This window comes from Limanda limanda, chromosome 2, assembly GCF_963576545.1.
Source record: "Limanda limanda chromosome 2, fLimLim1.1, whole genome shotgun sequence".
In the NCBI taxonomy this organism is placed as follows: domain Eukaryota; kingdom Metazoa; phylum Chordata; class Actinopteri; order Pleuronectiformes; family Pleuronectidae; genus Limanda; species Limanda limanda.
The window spans coordinates 400,001-427,516 of record NC_083637.1 but is presented as its reverse complement, the minus strand read 5'-3'; the positions used below and the strand labels follow the sequence as shown (position 1 = coordinate 427,516).

General features: G+C 46.7%; 2 protein-coding genes across 15 annotated transcripts in view; one reads left to right on the top strand and one right to left on the bottom strand.

Moving 5' to 3' along the window:
- Nucleotides 1-850: 850 nt before the first annotated feature.
- LOC133028717 (sodium/calcium exchanger 1-like) lies at nt 851-18,715 on the bottom strand. 9 transcript variants are annotated; one of them, XM_061095708.1, is made up of 9 exons: nt 17,011-18,715; nt 13,279-13,385; nt 8,849-8,869; nt 8,705-8,726; nt 3,710-3,774; nt 3,493-3,620; nt 3,012-3,111; nt 2,593-2,871; nt 851-2,504 (listed from the first exon to the last, which is right to left on the bottom strand). In XM_061095708.1, the coding sequence occupies exons 1-9, from the start codon at nt 18,624-18,626 to the stop codon at nt 2,128-2,130; spliced, it is 2,715 nt and encodes a 904-aa protein (XP_060951691.1). In that variant the 5' UTR covers nt 18,627-18,715; the 3' UTR covers nt 851-2,127. The 9 variants fall into 9 exon arrangements, with proteins under 9 accessions (XP_060951691.1, XP_060951700.1, XP_060951708.1 ...); XM_061095717.1 differs by lacking the exon at nt 8,849-8,869; XM_061095725.1 differs by lacking the exons at nt 8,849-8,869; nt 13,279-13,385 and adding an exon at nt 12,336-12,439.
- A 4,521-nt stretch (nt 18,716-23,236) lies between these two features.
- aftpha (aftiphilin a) overlaps nt 23,237-27,516 on the top strand; it is a 12,555-nt gene continuing 8,275 nt past the window's right edge. For all 6 annotated transcript variants that reach the window (XM_061095689.1, XM_061095697.1, XM_061095678.1 and 3 more), the window contains exons 1-2: nt 23,237-23,409; nt 24,959-26,689. In XM_061095689.1, the coding sequence (XP_060951672.1) occupies nt 24,995-26,689 (1,695 nt within the window). In that variant the 5' untranslated portion in view covers nt 23,237-23,409; nt 24,959-24,994. The remainder of the gene's footprint in view (nt 23,410-24,958; nt 26,690-27,516) is intronic.

The window sequence follows — 27,516 nt, the reverse complement described above, 5'->3', positions numbered from 1 at the left end:
CCATTTTCATCTTCCTACTGCTAACCTAATTAGCATAGGCTGTGATAATTGTCCATAGCTATGAATAACTTTTCATTGTATCTTTAAATAAAACATTTGATTGAACCAAAATCTTGGATCGGCTTCTCTCATTATATAGGATAAAAAAACACGCCTTAACACACCAGGACCTGAGGCTGGACGTCTGAGGGAAGACGCTCTCTAGGTGTGTGTTGTTAGTAAAGAACTGTTGTGTTCCACTTACAGGTCGGAGGATGATGTTCTATTTTAACATAAAGATCTTTCTAAATGTTTGAATTTGTGTTTATTATGTTATGTTTTATATATATAATGATGAAGCAGTCCAAAGAGAAACATTAAATACCTGGAGCATAGAAGTGGATCCTTTTCTGGAGGTTCCAAAGTGCTTTGCTCAAAATGACCCGAGGAGAAAGATGTTAGTGACGTGATGCTAACAGTTAAAGATGGAGATCGCTGGTGACCTCACTTCCTGTTCATCAGACGAGACAGGAAAACACCTCGTTAACACCGATTGTTAGACCAGCTGCTAGGAGTGCACAATGAACAACAACCTACGAAGTCAGGTAAAGGGAAATAGGTCAACCAATCATGACGGAGTAAATCAGCTGACCAATCAGAGCAAGGCTTGATCAGGACGGGGCTCTTAAAGGGACAGGAGCTACAACCAAGTGTTTGCACGGGACCATGTGGGGACAGTCATGTGTTTTCTGAACATCTTACAGTCATGACTCTAATTCAAATGATCAACATGAAGACATTGTGGTTTGTGATCTGTGTGGACCAATCAGAGGAGAGAGATTTAGAAACATTCAAGAGAAAAGACAACATGTGACTTACTGAACTTTAATATTTAGAGGAAAACATCCAAACAGCCAATCACATGAGACTATAGTGAGATGTCTCTGCTCGTCCATGTTGTGTGAGTCCGTGCACTCACACACAAACACACACAGCATTATAACAGTAAAGTTCCCTGCTGCAACACATAGAACAGAGTCTCTGGTTCAACACCAAACTATGGAACTTCCTACACTTCAAAATTAACTGTGTTTCAAACTCAGTGCAGATATTCACAAAGGTGCATCACTATCGCTGCAGCAGGAGCCGCCTCCGTCACCACGGCTGATGGTGTCACTACAGTGGTTGTGGATTCAAATCCATGCACGTCAAGATTAAAGTAATACTTTGCTTAAAGGTACAGGTGAATGTTTGGTGATGTAGATAAAAGTCTTTAAATATTCAGGAGGTAAGTGACTAAAAAACTAAAAAGTCTCAGAGGTCGCCAGCGCTCAGCAGCCAGACATCAGTCCAACGGGTCTCAGGTTAGAAAGAGGGTTCACAAGTTTCAGGGTTCCCCCAAAAACCTTCAGAGATTGAAAGAGACACTCAAAAATCTGTGGCATCATTCAGGAACCTTCAGAGACCCAAGATGTTTGATTCCATTAGCAATTCAAAAACCCACAACATCTGTACAGTTCAAATATTCAGACAAGTGTTAGAACTGTTACGTGTCCATCGGAATCTTTAGGAAACCATGTCAACGCCATAGAAAGCCGGCAGAACCAAAAAGGAAATAGTTGATGTTCCTCCAAACCCGTGAAAAAAACAAACAGGAACCTGTGAAACTGCAGGAACCGACAGTCACCTTGAGAACTCCAGGAGCTGTGATCGACCTTGGACGTCTTTCCACACTTTTAGACAAATAACAGAACTAATAGAAACCTGCAAAAATATGCAAGAACCTTTGTTACCTTCATATAAACAAGGAACCAGTAGAAGCCTAAAAAAACAACTTTGGGATTTAATAAACTAAACAGGGGGTTAACGATGGTTTCAACTTTTTAAAGAACGTAAAACTACCAGAAAGAATCCGTCAGAATATGTTTCTCTGTGTTTCTTACCCGACAGATCAGCAAAGAACCGATGAGCATTATAGATTTGATCCAAAATTGAAAAACCTGTTGAAGATGCAGTTCCTCAAGAGCCGTAAGGAATCCAGCAACTCTCAGGAATCTGACAACATTTAGACACATAACAGAAATGGGAGGAGCCTGTCAGAATATGCAGGATCATAACGGAGCCTTTGTAAATCCAGAAGCATACATCTTAGAATCCCTGTACGTGGCAATATGCTTCTAATGAGGAGAGGACAATGTAAATCAACCACAGGCTGAAGAACAAACAGGTGGTGAGAATCTTCGGGACCCGGGGGCCACCGAGCTCCCCCCCGATCTCCGGCCGCCGGCGGTAGAGGAGGACACCGAAACAGATAAAGGCGAAGATGGTGAAGAGTGTGACGGAGAAGGCCAGCGTTCCGGGGTCCACCTTGAACTGCTGGCCCTGGGAGTAGTGGTAGATGGCGGCGATGGACCAGGCCACGCCGATACCCAGGAAGACGTTGACCGCGTTGCTTCCTGTCACGTTGCCGATGGAGGCGTCGGCGTATTGGTCCTGGATGGCTGACACTTTACTGGCAAAGGTGTCTGAGGAAGAGAGAGAGAGAGAGAGTAGGGATGAAGGGAATGGAGTGCATCGCAGTGGGCTTCACAGAAGGTCAGGTTGGTGGTAGACCTGGTACTGAAGTCCCCAAAGCCACAAACACCACGGCGGTCACAGAGTCCTTGAGGCCGACGGTGCAGCCGAAGTGAGACGCCAGGTCCCCGATCACCGCCGTCAGCATGCCGATGACAGAGATGGAGACCACGAAGCAGGCCCAGCCGTTCCAGTAGTCCGTGGGAGGAACCAAGGCAAACAGGAGTTTCCAGAAGACGGTGAGGAAGTGCATGACGTAGTCGAAACAGGACGGCAGCTTCTCCTCGCCGGATTCGTCCTCGTCACCTGAGGAAGACGCTCCAGTCAACACTGAGGGACACTTGAGTGACGCTACTCGAGGAGCCTGCGTCTTCTCCTGTTCTATTCGTTTCACCCTCAGATCCACAAACTACCGAAACAGAGACAAGAAGAGCCAGGCTCTCCGGTGGAGTCGTTACCCGAGCCGACGGTGATGGCCTCCACGAACTGCTCCCTCCAGCTGTTGGTCCCGATCAGCAGAGCCAGGTTGGTCTTCTTGATCAGTTTGTCCACGGTGCTCTGAACAGAACAGGAGTCAGAGAAACATCATGTTCAAATACTTTCTTTTCAGCTTTTGTTCTGGACGCGAGCCAAATGTCCTCGGCTCCACATCTGGCTCAGGTCCGGTTCATAAAGAAATAATAATAATAACAATTCTTAATAAATAATGCCGGGTTCTGTGCGTTTGCTCTCGAGCATCTGACAAACTGACAAAATGAGAGAAATTTACCTTCCCCCTGAAGATCATTACATTTCTATGATCAATAACTTTGAGGAGATCTTTAAGAGGATCACGATATGATAACAGACAGACGCTAGTTAGCTTAGCAGAAAAACATGAGCCTGTACAAGTAATAACTCAGGTGTTCTGATTATGTGGCGGATGTAAACCAGTTGCACCTTAAACTCGTACGACTCCTCGATGATGACCTCCAGTTTGACGTGTTCGCCCAGCGTTGGTCGACCCATCTCCGCGATCCGCCGCTCCTCGTCATCCTTCTTCGTCCAAACCTCCTCACCCCCCTCCCCTGACACAAATATTGAACGAATGGATGAACAGAGGGATGGATGGATGAGTTAATAGATGGATGGAGAATATATGGACAGAAGAATGTACCTGTGATGTTGATGATGGCCGAGGGGGCGATGTGCTCCCGGCCCTGGACCTTCCTGTAGACATCTCTTCCTGAGAAGGTCCACGGGTGAACAGGTGAACAGGTAAACAAGTGAACAGGTAAACAGGTAAACAAGTGAACAGGTAAACAGGTAAACAGGTGAACAAGTGAACAGGTAAACAGGTAAACAGGTGAACAGGTAAACAGGTAAACAGGTAAACAGGTGAACAAGTAAACAAGTGAACAGGTAAACAGGTAAACAGGTGAACAAGTGAACAAGTTAACAGGTAAACAAGTAAACAGGTAAACAGGTAAACAGGTAAACAAGTGAACAGGTAAACAAGTGAACAGGTAAACAAGTGAACAGGTAAACAGGTAAACAGGTAAACAAGTGAACAGGTAAACAAGTGAACAAGTGAACAGGTAAACAGGTAAACAGGTAAACAGGTAAACAGGTGAAAAGGTGAACAAGTTAACAAGTGAACAGGTAAACAGGTGAACAGGTGAACAGGTAAACAAGTAAACAGGTGAACAGGTAAACAGGTAAACAAGTGAACAGGTAAACAAGTGAACAGGTAAACAGGTAAACAGGTGAAAAGGTGAACAAGTTAACAAGTTAACAAGTGAACAGGTAAACAGGTAAACAGGTGAAAAGGTGAACAAGTTAACAAGTTAACAGGTAAACAGGTAAACAGGTGAACAGGTGAACAGGTAAACAAGTAAACAGGTGAACAGGTAAACAGGTAAACAAGTGAACAGGTAAACAAGTGAACAGGTAAACAGGTAAACAGGTGAACAAGTGAACAAGTTAACAGGTAAACAAGTGAACAGGTAAACAGGTAAACAAGTGAACAGGTAAACAAGTGAACAGGTAAACAGGTAAACAGGTAAACAGGTAAACAGGTAAACAAGTGAACAGGTAAACAGGTAAACAAGTGAACAGGTAAACAGGTGAACAGGTAAACAGGTAAACAAGTAAACAAGTGAACAGGTAAACAGGTAAACAAGTGAACAAGTTAACAAGTGAACAGGTAAACAGGTAAACAAGTGAACAAGTTAACAAGTGAACAGGTAAACAAGTGAACAGGTGAACAAGTGAACAGGTGAACAAGTGAACAGGTAAACAAATGAACAGGTAAACAAGTGAACAAGTAAACAGGTAAACAAGTTAACAAGTGAACAAGTGAACAAGTTAACAGGTAAACAGGTAAACAGGTGAACAGGTGAACAGGTAAACAAGTGAACAGGTAAACAGGTGAACAGGTAAACAAGTGAACAGGTAAACAGGTAAACAGGTAAACAGGTGAAAAGGTGAACAGGTAAACAGGTAAACAGGTGAACAGGTAAACAAGTGAACAGGTAAACAAGTGAACAGGTATACAGGTGAACAAGTGAACAAGTTAACAAGTGAACAGGTAAACAGGTGAACAGGTGAACAGGTAAACAAGTGAACAGGTAAACAAGTTAACAAGTTAACGGGTAAACAAGTTAACAGGTAAACAGGTAAACAGGTAAACAGGTGAACAAGTTAACAAGTGAACAGGTAAACAGGTGAACAGGTGAACAGGTAAACAAGTGAACAGGTAAACAGGTAAACGAGTGAACAGGTGAACAGGTAAACAAGTGAACAGGTAAACAAGTGAAAAGGTAAACAGGTAAACAAGTGAACAGGTAAACAGGTGAACAGGTAAACAGGTAAACAAGTGAACAGGTAAACAGGTGAACAGGTAAACAGGTAAACAAGTGAACAGGTGAACAGGTAAACAAGTGAACAGGTAAACAGGTGAACAGGTGAACAGGTAAACAGGTGAACAGGTAAACAGGTGAACAGGTGAACAAGTGAACAAGTTAACAAGTTAACAGGTAAACAGGTGAACAGGTGAACAGGTAAACAAGTGAACAGGTAAACAGGTAAACAGGTAAACGAGTGAACAGGTGAACAGGTAAACAAGTGAACAGGTAAACAAGTGAAAAGGTAAACAGGTAAACAAGTGAACAAGTAAACAGGTGAACAGGTAAACAGGTAAACAAGTGAACAGGTAAACAGGTGAACAGGTAAACAGGTAAACAGGTGAACAGGTAAACAGGTAAACAAGTGAACAGGTAAACAGGTGAACAGGTAAACAGGTAAACAAGTGAACAGGTAAACAGGTGAACAGGTGAACAGGTAAACAAGTGAACAGGTAAACAGGTAAATGAGTGAACAGGTGAACAGGTAAACAAGTGAACAGGTAAACAAGTGAAAAGGTAAACAGGTAAACAAGTGAACAGGTAAACAGGTAAACAGGTGAACAGGTGAACAGGTAAACAGGTGAACAGGTAAACAAGTTAACAAGTTAACAAGTTAACGGGTAAACAAGTTAACAGGTAAACAAGTTAACAGGTAAACAAGTTAACAGGTGAACAAGATAACAAGTGAACAGGTGAACAGGTAAACAAGTTAAAAAGTTAACAAGTGAACAGGTGAACAGGTGAACAGGTAAACAAGTGAACAGGTAAACAAGTGAACAGGTGAACAGGTGAACAAGTTAACAGGTAAACAAGTTAACAGGTAAACAAGTTAACAGGTGAACAAGTGAACAGGTGAACAGGTAAACAAGTAAACAGGTGAACAAGTTAACAGGTGAACAGGTGAACAAGTGAACAGGTGAACCAGTAAACAGGTAAACAAGTGAAAAGGTAAACAGGTAAACAAGTGAACAGGTAAACAGGTGAACAGGTAAACAGGTAAACAAGTGAACAGGTAAACAGGTGAACAGGTAAACAGGTAAACAGGTAAACAAGTGAACAGGTAAACAGGTGAACAGGTAAACAGGTAAACAAGTGAACAGGTAAACAGGTGAACAGGTGAACAGGTAAACAGGTGAACAGGTGAACAGGTAAACAGGTGAACAGGTGAACAGGTAAACAGGTGAACAGGTGAACAGGTAAACAAGTGAACAGGTAAACAGGTAAACAGGTAAACGAGTGAACAGGTGAACAGGTAAACAAGTGAACAGGTAAACAAGTGAAAAGGTAAACAGGTAAACAAGTGAACAGGTAAACAGGTAAACAGGTGAACAGGTGAACAGGTAAACAGGTGAACAGGTAAACAAGTTAACAAGTTAACAAGTTAACGGGTAAACAAGTTAACAGGTAAACAAGTGAACAGGTAAACAAGTTAAAAAGTTAACAAGTGAACAGGTGAACAGGTGAACAGGTGAACAGGTGAACAGGTAAACAAGTGAACAGGTGAACAGGTGAACAAGTTAACAGGTAAACAAGTTAACAGGTAAACAAGTTAACAGGTGAACAAGTGAACAGGTGAACAGGTAAACAAGTAAACAGGTGAACAAGTTAACAGTTGAACAGGTGAACAAGTGAACAGGTGAACCAGTAAACAGGTAAACAAGTGAACAGATGAACAAGTGAACAGGTGAACCAGTGAACAGGTAAACAAGTGAACAGGTGAACCAGTGAACAGGTAAACAAGTAAACAGGTGAACAAGTGAACAGGTGAACAAGTTAACAGGTAAACAAGTAAACAGGTGAACAAGTGAACAGGTGAACAGGTGAACAGGTGAACAAGTTAACAGGTGAACAAGTGAACAGGTGAACAAGTGAACAAGTTGACAGGTGAACAGGTAAACAGGTAAACAAGTAAACAGGTGAACAAGTGAACAGGTGAACAAGTTAACAGGTAAACAAGTAAACAGGTGAACAAGTGAACAGGTGAACAGGTAAACAGGTGAACAAGTTAACAGGTGAACAAGTTAACAGGTGAACAAGTGAACAGGTGAACAAGTGAACAAGTGAACAAGTTAACAGGTGAACAGGTGAACAAGTTAACAGGTGAACAGGTAAACAAGTTAACAAGTTAACAAGTTAACGGGTAAACAAGATAACAGGTAAACAAGTTAACAGGTAAACAAGTTAACAGGTGAAAAAGATAACAAGTGAACAGGTAAACAAGTTAACAAGTTAACGGGTAAACAAGTTAACAGGTGAACAGGTGAACAGGTGAACAAGTTAACAGGTAAACAAGTTAACAGGTAAACAAGTTAACAGGTGAACAAGTTAACAGGTAAACAAGTGAACAGGTGAACCAGTGAACAGGTAAACAAGTAAACAGGTGAACAAGTGAACAGGTGAACAAGTTAACAGGTAAACAAGTAAACAGGTGAACAAGTGAACAGGTGAACAGGTGAACAGGTGAACAAGTTAACAGGTGAACAAGTGAACAGGTGAACAAGTGAACAAGTGAACAGGTGAACAAGTGAACAAGTTAACAGGTGAACAAGTTAACAGGTGAACAAGTGAACAGGTGAACAAGTGAACAAGTGAACAAGTTAACAGGTGAACAGGTGAACAAGTTAACAGGTGAACAGGTAAACAAGTTAACAAGTTAACAAGTTAACGGGTAAACAAGATAACAGGTAAACAAGTTAACAGGTAAACAAGTTAACAGGTGAAAAAGATAACAAGTGAACAGGTAAACAAGTTAACAAGTTAACAAGTTAACGGGTAAACAAGTTAACAGGTGAACAAGTTAACAGGTAAACAAGTTAACAGGTGAACAAGTGAACAGGTGAACAGGTAAACAGGTAAACAAGTTAACAGGTGAACAAGTGAACAAGTTAACAGGTAAACAAGTTAACAGGTGAACAAGTGAACAGGTAAACAGGTAAACAGGTAAACAGGTAAACAGGTAAACAGGTAGCCGGGGGGGGTACTGAAGCTCATTCTCAGTCACTCAAGCAGGACGTCTCTGAGGAACCAGAACAAACCTCAGGAGATGTTTGTCTCCAGAGCTTTGGGACGGCGGACATGACAGATTCCACAGTAACGTGTAGACGCAACAGAAGTGGAACTTTCATAATCTGTTCCCTTTAACACTTTGAGAACAAATAGTTTCTTACCATACGGCCGCTTGTCTTGTAAGAATCCAAGAAGAATGAAATTAACTCAGATCAACAGAAAACACTCGTGTGTCACTTCATTAGAGACAAAGTGCTGACTCACCTGTTTGGACGAATCCACCTGAAAACAAACACGAGAGAAGTGAGAAGCTTGTGACTTCCTGTGAATCTTTAAACTGATCATGATTCAGTGTTTGAGAGAAAACAGCAGCAGGACACAAGAAGGACAATCCATCGTCTTACCGACTTCCTGAAGCAACAGAGCTGAAGAGAGGAGACAGACGAGAGACAAGTCAGAGAAACCAAGCAGGAACAAAGACAGACAATACCTGTCCTCAACCTGAAGGTCAGGTTCAACACAAGAGACATCGCAACACCACACCACACCTGACTCAAACGCACCTGACCCCCCCACACCGGTCCTAACTGTCCTAACACCTGTCCAAACTGTCCCGACACCTGTCCTAACTGTCCTAACATCGGTCCTAACTGTCCCGACACCTGTCCTAACTGTCCTAACACCGGTCCTAACTGTCCCAACACCTGTCCTTACTGTCCCGACACCTGTCCTAACTGTCCTAACACATGTCCAAACTGTCCTAACATCGGTCCTAACTGTCCCAACACCTGTCCTAACTGTCCTAACACCTGTCCTAACTGCCCTAACACCTGTCCTAACTGTCCCAACACCTGTCCAAACTGTCCCGACACCTGTCCTAACTGTCCTAACACATGTCCAAACTGTCCCGACACCTGTCCTAACTGTCCTAACATCGGTCCTAACTGTCCCCCCACATGTCCTAACTGACCCACATGTCCTAACTGTCCCACTTGTCCTAACTGACCAACATGTCCTATCTGACCCACATGTCCTAAGTGACCCACATGTCCTTACTGACCCACATGTCCTTACTGACCCACATGTCCTATCTGACCCACATGTCCTAACTGACCCACATGTCCTTACTGAGCCACATGTCCTAACTGACCCACATGTCCTTACTGACCCACATGTCCTAACTGACCCACATGTCTTGACTGAACCACATGTCCTTACTGACCCACATGTCCTTCCTGACCCACATGTCCTAACTGACCCACATGTCCTAACTGACCCACATGTCTTAACTGACCCACATGTCCTATCTGATCCACATGTCCTAACTGACCCACATGTCCTAACTGACCCACATGTCCTTACTGACCCACACATGTCCTAACTGACCCACATGTCCTTACTGACCCACATGTCCTTACTGACCCACATGTCCTTCCTGACCCACATGTCCTAACTGACCCACATGTCCTAACTGACCCACATGTCCTTACTGACCCACACATGTCCTATCTGACCCACTTGTCCTAACTGACCCACATGTCCTAACTGACCCATATGTCCTAACACCTGTCCAAACTGTCCTAACACCTGTCCTAACTGTCCCACTTGTCCCAACTGACCCACATGTCCTAACTGACCCACATGTCCTAACTGTCCCACTTGTCCTAACTGACCAACATGTCCTATCTGACCCACATGTCCTGACTGACCCACATGTCCTAAGTGACCCACATGTTCTTACTGACCCACATGTCCTTACTGACCCACATGTCCTATCTGACCCACATGTCCTAACTGACCCACATGTCCTTACTGACCCACATGTCCTAACTGACCCACATGTCCTAACTGACCCACAGGTCCTATCTGATCCACATGTCCTAACTGACCCACATGTCCTAACTGACCCACATGTCCTATCTGACCCACATGTCCTTACTGACCCACACATGTCCTAACTGACCCACATGTCCTTACTGACCCACATGTCCTTACTGACCCACATGTCCTTCCTGACCCACATGTCCTAACTGACCCACATGTCCTAACTGACCCACATGTCCTTACTGACCCACACATGTCCTATCTGACCCACTTGTCCTAACTGACCCACATGTCCTAACTGACCCATTTGTCCTAACTGACCCACACTTGTCCTATCTGACCCACTTGTCCTAACTGACCCACATGTCCTAACTGACCCATTTGTCCTAACACCTGTCCAAACTGTCCTAACACCTGTCCTAACTGTCCCACTTGTCCCAACTGACCCACATGTCCTAACTGACCCACATGTCCTAACTGTCCCACTTGTCCTAACTGACCAACATGTCCTATCTGACCCACATGTCCTGACTGACCCACATGTCCTAAGTGACCCACATGTTCTTACTGACCCACATGTCCTTACTGACCCACATGTCCTATCTGACCCACATGTCCTAACTGACCCACATGTCCTTACTGACCCACATGTCCTAACTGACCCACATGTCCTTACTGACCCACATGTCCTAACTGACCCACATGTCCTTACTGAACCACATGTCCTTACTGACCCACATGTCCTTCCTGACCCACATGTCCTAACTGACCCACATGTCCTAACTGACCCACATGTCCTATCTGATCCACATGTCCTAACTGACCCACATGTCCTAACTGACCCACATGTCCTCACTGACCCACACATGTCCTAACTGACCCACATGTCCTTACTGACCCACATGTCCTTACTGACCCACATGTCTTTACTGACCCACACATGTCCTAACTGACCCACATGTCCTTACTGACCCACATGTCCTTACTGACCCACATGTTCTTCCTGACCCACATGTCCTAACTGACCCACATGTCCTAACTGACCCACATGTCCTTACTGACCCACACATGTCCTATCTGACCCACATGTCCTAACTGACCCACATGTCCTCACTGACCCACACATGTCCTAACTGACCCACATGTCCTTACTGACCCACACATGTCCTAACTGACCCACATGTCCTTACTGACCCACACATGTCCTTACTGACCCACACATGTCCTATCTGACCCACATGTCCTAACTGACCCACATGTCCTAACTGACCCACATGTCCTCACTGACCCACACATGTCCTCACTGACCCACATGTCCTTACTGACCCACATGTCCTTACTGACCCACAAATGTCCTATCTGACCCACACATGTCCTATCTGACCCACATGTCCTAACTGACCCACACATGTCCTAACTGACCCACATGTCCTCACTGACCCACACATGTCCTAACTGACCCACATGTCCTTACTGACCCACACATGTCCTTACTGACCCACACATGTCCTAACTGACCCACTTGTCCTAACTGACCAACATGTCCTAACTGACCCACTTGTCCTAACTGACCCACATGTCCTATCTGACCCACATGTCCTTACTGACCCACACATGTCCTCACTGACCCACACATGTCCTAACTGACCCACTTGTCCTAACTGACCCACATGTCCTTACTGACCCACACATGTCCTAACTGACCCACATGTCCTTACTGACCCACACATGTCCTAACTGACCCACATGTCCTTACTGACCCACACATGTCCTATCTGACCCACGTGTCCTAACTGACCAACATGTCCTAACTGACCCACACAAGTCCTATCTGACCCACATGTTCTATCTGACCCACGTGTCCTATCTGACCAACATGTCCTAACTGACCCACATGTCCTAACTGACCCACGTGTCCTATCTGACCCACGTGTCCTAAAAGGCGTCATGAAGACAGCAGAGAAACAGGAACAGAGCGACAGCAGCGAAATCAGAGGAACAAAAGAGGAAATGGTAGATGAAGAAAAGGTCAAAGGTCAGTGGAGAGGTCAAGGTGCCTCCTCACACCTGTCCATCTCCTCCTGTTCCAGTACGGCTCCTGCAGCTCTATGTAGAAGGTCGCCTGCTTATCGTACTCCTCGTGGTCAATTATTCTAACGGTTACTGTCTTCCTGCGGACGACAGAGTACAGACAACAACAGTGGAGGGGGGGGGTCAGAGGTCAGAGTTCATGCATTAGTCCAACAACACACATTCAAACACAAACGCCGACACAGACAGATTAAGGTGGACAGAAGTCCGTCCACATGGCGGCTGAGTCACGGTGGGGACACCACAGTTAGGAGGGGGAGGGGTGAGCTCACCTCATCCAGCCAGCAGGGGGCAGACTTTCTCTGGTTAAAGTCACAATGAAACTAACACGACTTTCTCATGGAGTTAAAGTCAAGAAGCCTACAACTCCCAGAATGCATTTCAGTCAAAATGGTCCAGTTCCATTACTTTCAGTGCTGCTGTAAAGAAACCTGCATGAAAATGATGAGTCATAATCTTTACGTCTACTACAGTTCCCACAATGCTTTGGGGAAATTGGGCAGGAAGTTTAATGTTGCCATGGAGACAGTGAGTTAGCTGTGAAGTCAGCTACAGTTATTTCCTGTATCGTTTTACATTAAGTCAAACTGTTAAAATAAAAGTCACTAAACTGACTGTTATCAGCTCATGTCCTTTCAAAATAAAAGCAGCTGAATGGACTTCGATACTGAAGGAAAAACAGAAGTTCTGCAGAATCGGAACTTCTGCTTTTAGACTGAAGTACTGTGGATGACATCAGAGACGATGACATCATCAGAGAGTGATGTCACACTGGGTTCAGGTTCATTATGACTTTAACTGTCACAGTGAGATTCAGATGTTTTTCTCTTTGAAGCCATGAGGTGAGTTCAGATTAACAAGGATCACAGGTGGTTAGGGATGTGGGCGGGGTTACAGCACAGGAAGGCGACGCCCCCACCTTTCCTCTCACTCATCTCCATCAGCTGAGGTTCTCCAATCTCTAGGAAGAAGTTCTTGTTTTTCTCATATTCTTCATCATCGATTATATTGATCTCAATAATTTTGCTGAAAGAAAGAGAAAGCAGAAGAGGAGGTTTCCACAGGAGGAGCGAGAAGACGTCCGAGGTCGAGAACCAGAGAGAACAAGTGAAGAGGAGGAGAACAACAATCAGAAAAACAAGTTCACCCTTCATGTGATCTGTGATCAGTTGGCGAGTTGATGACATCACAGACTGTTCATTAAGCCCCTCCCTCAAACCTTGTCCAATCATATCTCAGTAAAGGTGAATTTCCCAACATGTGGAAGTTGTGCACGTGGAGCTGAGATCTGAAGTAAGCACGATGCTAATATTGAGGCTAACTTGTTGTGAACATCTCAGGCTCAGATTGGATGAATGAGATGATCTCCAGCACAGTCACATGTTGGAGATAATCTCATGAATCCAGAATCCTCCGTGTTTGTGCGCTTGTTTTACGACATGTTGCCTTGTCTGAGAAACATTAGAGAAACATGCAGCAGTGTTTCAACCAATCAGAACATCGGTCAACAGAGCGCCACAGAGCTAGGTCGGTTGCTGACATGAGACGACAGAGGACATCGGGGACGATAAATGTCCTCACGTCCAACATGAAGACAGATCAACTCACTCGTTGGTGACGATGAAGTCATTTGATGGGACGTAACCTTTGACACCTGACGATTATACTCGGGCTACTCACTAAACCGAAAACCAAAGGAAGTTCCCGGGTGAAGCTAATTTCAGAGTTGACAACAAATCCCTCATCTCTGCGCTCGAGTCTGTTCAAAACCACAAAGTCACGAGGAGTCGGAATCTACGAGTCCTGCAGCCACGCCTCATAGCACTCAGGTCGTCAGATAACCAACCAGTCTCCAGCTCAGACCAGTTAGAATAGAGGACACACAAAGTGTCTTCCAGTGCTGGACCGTCTGGACGGGTGAATCTGCTGCAGGCGACGGCCGCCCTCATTGGACCGATCTGTGTGTGTGTGTGTGTGTGTGTGTGTCTGTGTGTGTGTGTGTGTGTCTGTGTGTGTCTGTGTGTGTCTGTGTGTGTGTGTGTCTGTGTGTGCCAAGGAAACAGACGGCCTCCATCCATCTGCATGTTTATTTCATGTCAGCAGATTGTTGGTTTGCAGGTTTTAACTCTAACACACAATGTTTTCATCATCGTGTTAGAAAGTTTGTGTTTCATCTTAAAACGTCCAGATCGTGGATCGATAATCAGAAGAATCTTTATTTTCATTTAAGAATTCATCTGAAAAAACAGCGACTTTACTGTCTCTCTATAGACCACAGGCTGCAGGAAGAGCCACATGCTAACACGCCAACATGCTAACCCGCCAACAGGCTACCAAGCTAACAGGCTACCAAGCTAACAGGCTACCAGGCTACCAAGCTACCAGGCTAACAGGCTACCAGGCTACCAAGCTAACAGGCTACCAAGCTAACAGGCTACCAAGCTACCAGGCTACCAAGCTACCAGGCTACCAAGCTACCAGGCTACCAAGCTAGCAGGCTACCAAGCCAACAAGCTAGCAGGCTGGGTTAACATGCTAACAGGCTACTCAGCTAACAGGCTACCGAGCTAACAGGCTACCGAGCTAGCAGGCTACCGAGCTAGCAGGCAGGGTTTACATGCTAACAGGCTACTCAGCTAACAGGCTACCGAGCTAACAGGCTACCGAGCTAGCAGGCTACCGAGCTAGCAGGCAGGGTTTACATGCTAACAGGCTACCAAGCTAACAGGCTACCAAGCTAACAGGCTACCAGGCTACCAAGCTACCAAGCCAACAAGCTAGCAGGCTGGGTTAACATGCTAACAGGCTACCGAGCTAACAGGCTGGGTTAACATGCTAACAGGCTACCGAGCTAGCAGGCTACCGAGCTAACAGGCTACCGAGCTAACAGGCTACCGAGCTAGCAGGCTACCGAGCTAGCAGGCTACCGAGCTAACAGGCTACCGAGCTAACAGGCTACCGAGCTAGCAGGCTACCGAGCTAGCAGGCTACCGAGCTAACAGGCTACCGAGCTAACAGGCTACCGAGCTAACAGGCTACCGAGCTAGCAGGCAGGGTTTACATGCTAACAGGCTACTCAGCTAACAGGCTACCGAGCTAACAGGCTACCGAGCTAACAGGCTACCGAGCTAACAGGCTACCGAGCTAGCAGGCTGGGTTAACATGCTAACAGGCTGATGAGCCCTCAGCCTCCTCAGGATCTGGTCCACTTGTGTTGCTTCAGGTTGAGTTTGTGGGTTTATGAAGCTCAGTCAGAAGTCCGATCATCATTCAGGAGTTTGAACATCAGATGTTTGCATGAGAGTAAAAAGCTCAGCGGGGAGAATTCTGTGGAACTTCAGGAGAACGTTAAGAGTCCTGTGATTTACAGTCTACAGACCAGTGACTCACACAGCTACAGTCTGTCTGTTGTGTGCAGGTAACCAGTGGTGAGGGCGGAGGCGTGGCCTGAGGCCAGCAGGCCCCTCCCCTCCAGGCGTCCGGCTGCTTTATGAGCTGATCCGAGGACGATGAGCAGGATGCTGCTGCCGCCGGACACACGCTGTCCTAATAAGGAAGAGAGCTGCATGATGTTTATCTGCTACACACCAGACGCTGCAGACTCACAACACCACAACGGACGTGTGAAACACTGAGCTGGAAGTGCGACAGACACACAAACGGATCTCTATCAACACACATCCACAAACCTGCTCTACACAAAGTAAAGACACAATGAAAACTAATGACGAGAGGAATTCAGTGAATTCATAAGAGATTTATCTGTAAACATGAAGGTCCCAAACTACACAAAGTGAGTGTGAAGACCATCAGGTGGTGTCTGTAGGCCTCGTCCCTTCGTCTCAGGTCAACAGCAGAAACATGTTGAAATAAATAAATATATATTTATTGTCCAATGAGCAGCGGATCTGTGAGGACGACGTCCTCCGTCCCACCGAGTTGAATTAAAGTCACTTCACTGAGTGACACAGTTGATCTATATAAGGCAGCGTCTGGTTCTCAGCATCCTCATTAATAAAGTGAAACACAGGACCAGTACGGCACCTTTTCCTTTTCAAGATGTGCTCCTCCTCCCTCACAGCCAGCGGCCGTGTTTATGCTCTGGAAATAAATGTGTTGCGTTACATTCCTGCTGCCCACAGACATGGAAACAGTGTATGAAGAGATATGTGAGGCATGTAAACCTGAGCCTCAGCCACCAATCAGACCAAGTTCTTATAACAGCTGCGTGGTATTGATCCGGTTGTCATGTGACCATCACTTCCTCGTTAAAGGTAGAATATTGTTGTTTGGAGAAGAACCTGTTGTTCTGTTATAAATAAATAAACTTTATATTTTAAAGCCTCAGGTTTTCTGTGTCTCTGTCTGAAGACTAAAAGCTGTGGGTTCAGCCCAGTGTCCTCAGAGACATCAGGTGGTCTCCTCCTGGTTGAGACGTGACCTTCAGTGTCTCTGTAGCTGAAGTGGCTTCATGGACTCACAGAACCACACGTCCACCATCGTCAAAACCATTAGATACACTCACCTGACAAGGTACAGGTCTCTCTGTGAACACTTGTTAACCCCTACAAAGACTCTAACTCCCAGAATGCCTTGCAGAGGAATCAGTTCTCAACTCGCAGCAGTTTCAATGAAGAACATTTGTACTCACATGATCTCATCATTGTCAAACTCCAGGACTCCGTGTGTGTCCTCGAAGTCCTCGCCGCCTCCCTTAGCCGTCCCCTCCGTGGTTTTGTACGGCACCACCACAACTCCTCGAGCTCCTGAGGACCGCACCACCTTCACCTCCATCCTCCCGATGCTCTCGCTCACAGTCACCACCGGCTCCTCGAACGTAAAGATACCAGCGTGGTCATCATCAAAGATGGTGACAGTGGCGGTGCACGGAAGACCTAAACCTGCCAGGGCGTCCACGTGGTTAGCCCCGCCCCCCTCCGAGCCAGCACCTTCTGATGTGACTCTCACGTTGCTGAGGTAGACCAGGAAATGTTCATCTTCCTCGAAAATATCATCATCGATGATGTCAATGCGGATTTCCTTCTCGGTCTGGCCTGGTTTGAACACAACCGTTCCCTCAGTGAACTGGTAGTCTGAGCCGGCGTTGGCGGTGCCGTCCTCTGTCCGGTAGTCCACGGCGACCGAGCTCGTCAGGTCTCCGCCCTGACGCACCACGTTGAGCGCCACGCTGCCGCAGTTCTCCAGACACTGGTACGTACCAGGGTCAAAGAACACTTTGGAGGAGGCGTTGTTGGCTGAAACCTCAGAGGAGCTGTTGTGCAGATTGGCTCTCTTGGCCTGATCAGCTGCGTGCTTCTTCAGGACGTTTCCTGTTCCCGTCATGATCCTGGTCGCCTGACAGCGGTAGAACGCCCGACTCTTCTGTTGCTGGTTCAAAACCTGATAATTAGCGAGCTCCATCAACTGCTCCATCTCCTTCTCTGGATGTTTTTGTTTCAGCTCCTTGAGGATCCTGGCCACCTCTCTGCGGGCCTCCTCCTCCTCCAGCTCCTTCCTATCGAACCCCGTGTCTCCGTCCATCAACTCCTCCCCTCGCGAGCTGAGCATCTTTCTGTCCATTTCAACGTGGACCTTTGAGGGAAGCTCCGGTTCTCCCTCAGTTTCGATGATCATTCCTCTATGCTTCCCTGGTCTGTATCGTTTGTACATGTATTTGTAGAAAAGAAGTCTGCGGTCGGCCACGTACGCGAAGCCAACACAGATGGGGAAGAAGAAGAGTGTGAGAAGCCCCTCCCATATATCAACGACCCCTGGAGAAGAGACGGCGAGGATCAGGTACAGCCAGATGTACGCAAAGACGCTCCAGGTGGCCGTGACAAAGAACACCCGCAGGTGCTTCACCTTTCTGGTCTGACCTTCGGGTATGACAGACACACAAAGGCCAATGATGACAAACATGTTGAAGGCCGCACTCCCTACAATGGTGTTGGGGCCGAGCTCACCGGCGTCAAAGTTGTGACCACAGACCTCCACGACCGACAGGAGGATCTCCGGGGCGGAGGAGCCCAGCGCCATCAGGGTGAGGTTGGAAACCGTCTCGTTCCAGATCCGCACCGTTGTGGTGACCTTCTCGCCGTTTGGCTTCTTGATGGTGATCTGTCTTTCTTGGGAGGTGATGACTTCGATGGATGACATGAAGCGGTCAGCGATGATGGAGACACCCAGGAACATGAACGCCAACCCCACAAAGTAAATGGTGGCTCTGGCGAAGCGGTCGGCGAAGGCCGGGTTGTCCGGCTTCCACATGGGCAGGATGACGCCCTCTTTGCAGGTGGTGCCTCCGCCACATTTGGTTGTGTTGCTGGCTGAGCTGTTGGACCTGAGGGCCTCAGCAGAACCTCCTGCTGCAGATAACTGGAGTTCAGATGAGATGAAGGTCACCAGGAGAAGCAGCTGATTGGCGGTGAGCAGGGGTGTGACCCTGGTTCGGCTCATGGTGAAGGAGCGCCCTTAAACCTGCAAGACACAAACAGACACTTTAGTTCTGTGGGTTCTGTGTGATCCTGTTGAGACTGAGTGGATCCAACATGGCATGTGATTGGATAAACTTACAACCAATCAGATCACGATACCATGTCATGACCGTTAAATCCTGACAGTACTTATACAACTGTAAAATGTGCATGTCAGTGGCAGCCATCTTTGTAGTTCATGAAATGCCTCCTGTCAATCAATGTGTCCAACCCGCCCCATTTCAAACGAATGGCTGTGACTGGCCCAATGTCTTTGTTTATATACAGTCACTGATCATCTTTATATATAGTCATCAATATACATGTATACATATATACATACTTGACATTTGAATCAGTTACATTTTCTGAAGTTTTGTATTCACCCTCCATGTTTATGTGAATATGTTGTTTTATGGTCATCTCACACCTTCTCATCCCAAAACGTTAATCATAAAATACTTTTCATCACATTTAAACTCACATAACACAAAAAACATCAAGATCATTTATATAATGTATAACAAATACAGTAGCAGGGTGAGATTTACACAAACCTGTTACTATATGTTTTAAATATATGAAGCTCATTGTCCTGCAGATTCACTGAGAATAAACTCACCTTCACTCAAACTCAGAAAACTCAACAATGAAGCTTTTTAAAATCAGAATCTTCACAAAAACACGAGAGGAGTTTTCATCCTGGAGACAGAAACAGTGAAGATAATAAAACGTCCACTTGTCCTCCGGAGAGACGATAACAGGCTGTGAGACGACGAGGAGACGAGAAACAGAAACAGATCCACCGCGGTCTAAGCTCCGCCTCCTCCCTCTGGAGCAGTTAACACTTCACGTCTCTGAGCTGAGCAGATCCACTCATCTCATTAATCATAGAGAATCATCTGATCTCATCTGATCTCATCTGAAAACTGAGTTTGAGTCCAGCGTCAGCAAATGGAACAAAGTGCCGACAGCAGCAGAGTCACCACTGGGTCACAAGGTCAAAGACAGAAGCTCCAGGTCACGGTGACGTCTGACATCCATCACCAAGTTCAACTTCAGGCCACGCCCAGCTCAACGTCATCTTCATCATTGTTTCAAAGTAAAAGCACATGAGCAGCTTTGAAAAACGACTACATTTAAATGATTTAACTTCAGACTCTTAGTCACAGTCTGATGGAGCCGCTGCCACGTGTGAGTTTGTTGTGTTTCTCTGTTCAGCTCCGACAGTGTTCGTCCTGGTGTCTTCATCGACCTCAATGACCTTGTCGACCTCAATGACCTTGTTGACCTCAGCTCAGGGAGAGAAGGGGGGGAAACTTTCTCTGGTTCTCACTCACACATCAGACTCAACTGGTTTAAAGTTAATAACGTTTTACAGTGTTGATTGAACTTGACTCAAATCTTTATTTATATAACAAACTGTTACATCATCACTTCTCTGAAATATTTTCACAATACCATGACGCAAAACTACATTACAACATTTCCACAATGTTACACAACAAATTATTCACTGCGACCCGAACCTATCATCACACTTCACTGTTGCAACACAACAGGACGATCAACATGAGCTGCAACACAACAGGACGATCAACATGAGCTGCAACACAACAAGACGACAACATGAGCTGCAACACAACAAGACGATCAACATGAGCTGCAACACAACAAGACGACAACATGAGCTGCAAGACGATCAACATGAGCTGCAACACAACAAGACGACAACATCAGTTGCAACACAACAAGACGACAACATGAGCTGCAACACAACAAGACGATCAACATGAGCTGCAACACAACAAGACGACAACATGAGCTGCAACACAACAAGACGACAACATGAGCTGCAACACAACAAGACGATCAACATGAGCTGCAACACAACAAGACGACAACATGAGCTGCAGCACAACAAGACGACAACATGAGCTGCAACACAACAAGACGATCAACATCAGCTGCAACACAACAAGACGACAACATGAGCTGCAACACAACAAGACGATCAACATGAGCTGCAACACAACAAGACGATCAACATGAGCTGCAACACAACAAGATGACAACATGAGCTGCAACACAACAAGACGACAACATCAGCTGCAACACAACAAGACGACAACATGAGCTGCAACACAACAAGACGACAACATGAGCTGCAACACAACAAGACGACAACATGAGCTGCAACACAACAAGACGACAACATGCAGCAGCATCCGAGCAGTGTGACTCACGTCCTCCAGCTGATGAAGACCCTGATGAAGAGATGAGTCTCTGAGCTGCAGCTCACCTCTGACACCGCCGCCGCCGCCGTAGGAAAAGAGGAAGAAGAGAGAGAGAAGAGGAGGAAGAAGAGAGAGAGAAGAGGAGGAAGAAGAGAGAGAGAAGAGGAGGAAGAAGAGAGAGAGAAGAGGAGGAGAGCAGCGTCTGATAACTGCTCTAAATTTAACAGAAACACACATTGTACTGAGCGATGCACAGAGCTGCTTATCGTCCCTCTCTCTGTGGCCATGGCCATACAAGGCCCTGTGGGGCCCGGGGCCTCCAGCAGCCCCCCCCCCCCCCCCCCGACACGTGGACCAGATAACAGCTAACAGCTAACGGTGACACTGACGGACCACAGGAGCTTGGAATGCTGGGATAAGTGCCCCCCCCCCGAACACACACAACATCGGGACAGTGTGACCTTCCACCCAGAGACAGAGGTGTCGTCCTGCTCAGCTTGAAGTGAACGTAAAGAATAACAAGTAAAAAACTATATCATATTTAGTTTATGAAAACAGAGGTTGACTCCGGGTCCAGAAAGTGAAGCCACTGCAGAGGAGTCCTGTGTTCTGTGTAGTGACCAGCAGGGGGCGACTCCACTGGAAGCATGAAGGAGTTTCTGTCTCAGTTTCTAGTTTCAAGTCTTCTTCAAACAGCTGATGATCATTTAGTGAATTATGATCATTTAGTGAATTATGATCATTTAGTGAATTATGATCATTTAGTGAATTATGATCATTTAGTGAATTATGATCATTTAGTGAATTATGATCATTTAGAGTCAAACAGACCATAAAGCACCGGATGTGTTGGGGGGGGGGGGGGTACCACAGTGTGATTGACAGCTAGTACCGTCCAATGGATGCAGGTGGCAGGTGTGGGTGGGCCTGTCCGCCAGCTCTCTGTCAGGCTCCGCCCCCTGCTCCTCCAAATATGGTTATTTGTGGTTTCAACAAACCAAGATGGCGCTGAACACGATGTGAAGCTGAGGGATGACGGACATCACATTAATATAAAGTTAAGTTTGATGAAAATTGTTGAGCCCCAGATCCTGATCCTATTTCTGCTCATATGAAATCACTTATGACCTCAAAGGTTTGTTTGGAATAAAAATAATAACATTGATGACCTGACACTGATTCTGTAGTTTCCCGTGGTGACCAGCAGGTGTCGCACTGCTCATCATGAAGCTTCATCAGTTTCTAACATTTAGTGAAAATTGTTCAGTGAAAATGCTTCTGTGTCAAATGTGAAGAACTGTTTCCTTCTATTGTTCTTTATAAAAATATGAGTTAAATATTTTCATTTTGTGAATTCTATCAAATTCAAATGCTTCAGATTAATTATCAGGTTAATTTCAAACAGGTATAAATATCAGCGTCCATCTGAAGCAGTTATCAAAACACTGACTTAGGCTGAATAATATAATACAGACGATACTGAACAACACATTAAACAATCAAGGCTTGAAATACTATACAACAAAAAATAAATGTATTTCATTTACTTACCTTGGTTTAATTTGCCGTTGTTATATTTTGCCTTTTTGACCGTGTTAACATCTGCATGTGAACTACATACAGGAGGAGAGATCCAGATGTGGCTCCATTTTCTATATACTTTGTGAATACTTCCCGGATGTTTGATTTAGATATGTGGGTACATTTGTTTTTATATTTTACTATTAATGTTTGATGAGACATCTGGCTCAATTCATTTATTTGTTCATTTATTTGTTATTTCACTAATAATTTCCAGATTCTTAAATAGATAATTATATTTGAGGATTTTTTGCTAAAAATGTTTCATCAGATATCTGTATCTTTTTAATTTCCTATTTTACCACTAATGTTTGAACAGATACTGTTTTTTCAAATCTATTACTAATAATTTGAAGATTTTAAGGCAGATTTTAGTTTAATTTTTAGTTTTCTCTGTTCATTCTGTTGGTGTTGAAGCGGGTGATTTATGATGTTTTGCTAATAATCTTCAATCGGATAATTTATGTTTTACTAATAAATGGTTATTATCATTCTTCTAACAACAATCTTATATTGATTTGTTCGCTCCGGAGCCGCCCCTCCTCCGCGCGGTGCATGCTGGGTGACTGAGGCAGCAGCAGCAGCAGCCGGTGACTGACTCAACCTTCACTTCCAGCCGGTTCCTCCCCGGTTCTCCCCCGGTTCTCCCCCGGTTCCTCCCCGGTTCTCGCCCGGTCCCGCCCCGGTGCCTCCGGCTCCAGACCCGCGGAGCGTCGTGTGTTTCCCGGAGTCATGGACGTCACCAGCCGGCGTGTGACGGTGAGTGGAACTGTTGCTCAGCAGCTGTCAAACCGAGCTGGAGCTAATGCTAAAGCTAAAGCTAACGCTTGTTGCCAGTGTTGATTAGCTGCGCAGTTAGCTCGGTTAGCTCAGTTAGCTCAGTTAGCGCAGTTAGCTCAGTTAGCTCCTCTGCCGCTTGTATCTCAAAGTGATCCAGAGTGTGTTCAGGTCTGAGCTGGACCCGGGACCGTGACACGTCCAACAGCCGCTAACACCTCAGGTACAGGAGCCTTCAGCTGGAGCACAGGCTGCCCAAGCTAAGCTAAGCTAAGCTAGCCCTGTTCCACCCCTCTCAGAGAAGTGTGTGGGCCTTGTAGTTCCATTAGCTAAACCACAGGCTAACAGCTGCTAGCTCACCTCATCCAGCTGCTAGCCTGCTAAACCACAGGCTAACAGCTGCTAGCTCTCCTCATCCAGCTGTTAGCTAAACCACAGGCTAACAGCTGCTAGCTCACCTCATCCAGCTGCTAGCCTGCTAAACCACAGGCTAACAGCTGCTAGCTCTCCTCATCCAGCTGCTAGCCTGCTAAACCACAGGCTAACAGCTGCTAGCTCTCCTCATCCAGCTGCTAGCCTTCTAAACCACAGGCTAACAGCTGCTAGCTCTCCTCATCCAGCTGCTAGCCTTCTAAACCACAGGCTAACAGCTGCTAGCTCTCCTCATCCAGCTGCTAGCCTGATAAACCACAGGCTAACAGCTGCTAGCTCTCCTCATCCAGCTGCTAGCCTGCTAAACCACAGGCTAACAGCTGGAGCCGCGTCAGCCTGATGGCGTCACACAGGTGAGGAGCCCGAGGCGGAAGTGTTTCCGTTTCAGGTGAGCTACGTGTTCTCAGTTGCTTGTTCTCAGGTTCTTTGGCTCCTGTTCTCAGTTGCTTGATATTTGGTTCCTGTTATTTGCTTCTTGTTCTCACGAGCTTGTTCTCAGGTGCCATGGAGCCGTGGTATCTCGGTCCTGCTGATACCCGCTCTCGACCAATCAGGAGTCATATCATCAAATAACAGATTCAAACCAAACTGACCAGAAACACTTGATCAGTGAGAGAAGAACTGAAATGACAGGAGCTGATTTATCTATTGAAAATCAAACATCTCCTCATGAAATATAAACAGTAAAGTTTCCAGTGATGAGTGATGACTTGTCAGGAAATATGAATCCACCATATAAAACAAATCTCTCACTAAATTTAACTTTGATTGTGTTGAAGAGAACATTCAACAAACATTGAACAACAACAGGTTTGTGATCACAAGGCTGTGATGAAGCTTCTGTGTGACTGAGTTCGAGCGAAGAAGAAGAAGAAGAAGAAGAGGAATGAAAGTCTTTGGGTGAAGTTTGAGACGTGTTGAACCGGAGGAGTTGAAATCACACGAAGAAGAAGCTGCTCATCTTCATCCTGTTGATCTCTGCTCTGGTTTCTCCTCATAACTTTATTATCTGTTCCTCTTCAGCTCCGACCACACAACTAACCACTCAGTGCGGTTGCTTTGGTCTGATCGTGTCTTTTCTCCCTCTCTGTTCTCGCAGGTGTAGCCAGGAGGATTCGTCGACTGCCGTAGAACCATGGAGCCAGATGTGATACGCATGTACTCCTCCTCGCCGCCGCCGATGGAGGACGGCGCAGAGGAAGAGGAAGATGAGTTCGGGGACTTCGGAACCTTCTCTGCTGTCCCGAACAGCATCAGCTTCACAGAGTTCGACACCCCCACCACCTTCAACCAGACCCAAGCCCTGGACGCCACCTCCCCGCCCGAGCTCAGCAACAGCAGAGGCGCCAAAGTGTTCGGCTCATCAAACGCCACGACTGAGCGGCCCACAGCTAACGGCGTGCCAGCGAGCCACCCGGGCGCTTGTCCCTCAGAAAGAACTGAGACGAGGAAAGTCCCGTCCTGCTCCCCGGACGCCTCGGGGAGCAGGACAGTTGGTGGCGAGCTCGCCGACTGCAACGGAGAAGGCTCAGCGGTGCTAACGAACGGGTTTGGCGTTCAGGGAAGCCCCTCCTCCCAGAGTTCTGTCCTGTCTCATGTAAGAGGAACGTCCACTGAGGACACAGGCAACGTCCTGGTCAGCAGCCCAGCAGACGATTTTGCAGACTTTGCAGCTTTTTCCGATGCTGAAGAATTCAGTCAGACGACGAACAAGGACACGAACAGTCCCTCAGGGGTCAGCTGGGTGGGGGACATGTCCTGCCACGCCCAGCACTGTGACACAGAGCAGGGGACACGTCCAGAGGACCAGCACTGTGACGCAGAGCAGGGGACACGTCCAGAGGACCAGCACTGTGACACAGAGCAGGGGACACGTCCAGAGGACCAGCACTGTGACACAGAGCAGGGGACACGTCCAGAGGACACTCTCAGGGACACAAACAGAACTGAACCCAACGTGTCCGGCCCTGAATCCAGACCTGCTCCAGCGGAGGCCCTGGACCGGAGCTCCCACACAGACTCTGATCAGGAGAGCTCCGCCTCCGATGATGAAGCCGTCTCTCTGAACACGGTGGACGTAGTTGTGGACGTAGTTGTTGACGGGGACGAATCCGAAGACGCCGCGGGCTGCAACGGAAACGACCTCTCGCCTGAAGCCCCTGCAGACAGCGAGGAGGGACAGTCGGACGAGAAGGGCTCTTGGAATGAGACGGAGACGGAGACGTCTTTCGGCCGGCCGCTGTCGACAGACGCTCTGGAAGACTACGCTGACATCAGCACCACGGGCTCAGTGCCCTCCCCCCCCCTCCAGGGGGAGCCCTCCACGCCCGCTGACCACAGCCAGCTGGTGGAGGACGACGAGGACTTCGGGGACTTTGGGGACGCGGACTCGTTCGGCGCTCAGGGCTTTGCTGATTTTGAAGAGTTGGACGTTGAGCAGGAGCAGAGCACGCCGCCCAGCTCGGCTCCAGCACAGGAAGTGACAAACACCAGTGAGGACAACGACTTCGGCGACTTCAACTCCCCCGGCGTCCTCGGCAGTGGGAACGAGCGGCAGGATGAAGGACAGTTTGAAGACTTCCCTGTCAGTGACAGTTTCGGTAACTTCAGCTCGGCCGTTGAGAACGCCGACGGCGAGGTGGACGCGGGGTGGAGCGCCTTCGGGGAGCAGGAGCAGCCGGTGGAGGGGGAGGAGTCGTGGGCAGCGTTCAGCTCGGAGCAGAGCGTCGCCCTCCCTGCAGAGAGCAGAGAGGAGGATGAGGTCATGGAGGAGGAGTGGCATGAGGGCGATGCGGGCGGCGAGGAAACGAGCAGCACGGGCAGTCAGGCGGTAAGAGCGTCAGGAGTTCATGGCCAATCATCAACGACCACCTCATGATGTCACATCTCTTATTTAACAAGTGTTCGTCCTGTTCATCCAGATCAGACGTCTACAAATCTATCGCACAAAAACAAAAGATACAAATCACATTTCGTTTGTCGTGTTCAAAATATAGAAAATTCTACTTTAACAACAACCAGCAGCAGATGTTTCCAGAGCCTCTAATGTAACCGTGATGATGCTTCTCTCCTGGGTCACATGACGCGCTGGTGATGGGAAAGAAGTCACTTTTTTTAACACCTTCAGTTCTAAAAGTCACCGTTGCTATGGTTACGCCTGGTGGAGTTCTCCAGCCTCTAAATCAGAGACTTGTGTAAACTTGTTTTAGTTTGAAAACTCTGGGTTTGTGTTTTAGTCTGAACAGAAACTGACGTTCTCTTCCTGATTGGCTCTTATCAGTCACATGACTCGACTTCCAGCGGGGAATACAACGCTAACACTTCCTGTCAGTAACACTTCCTTTCAGTAACACTTCCTGTCAGTAACACTTCCTGTCAGTAACACTTCCTGTCAGTTACACTTCCTGTCAGTAACACTTCCTGTCAGTAACACTTCCTGTCAGTTACACTTCCTGTCAGTAACACTTCCTGTCAGTAACACTTCCTGTCAGTTACGCTTCCTGTCAGTAACACTTCCTGTCAGTTACACTTCCTGTCAGTTACACTTCCTGTCAGTAACACTTCCTGTCAGTTACACTTCCTGTCAGTTACACTTCCTGTCAGTAACACTTCCTGTCAGTTACACTTCCTGTCAGTAACACTTCCTGTCAGTAACAC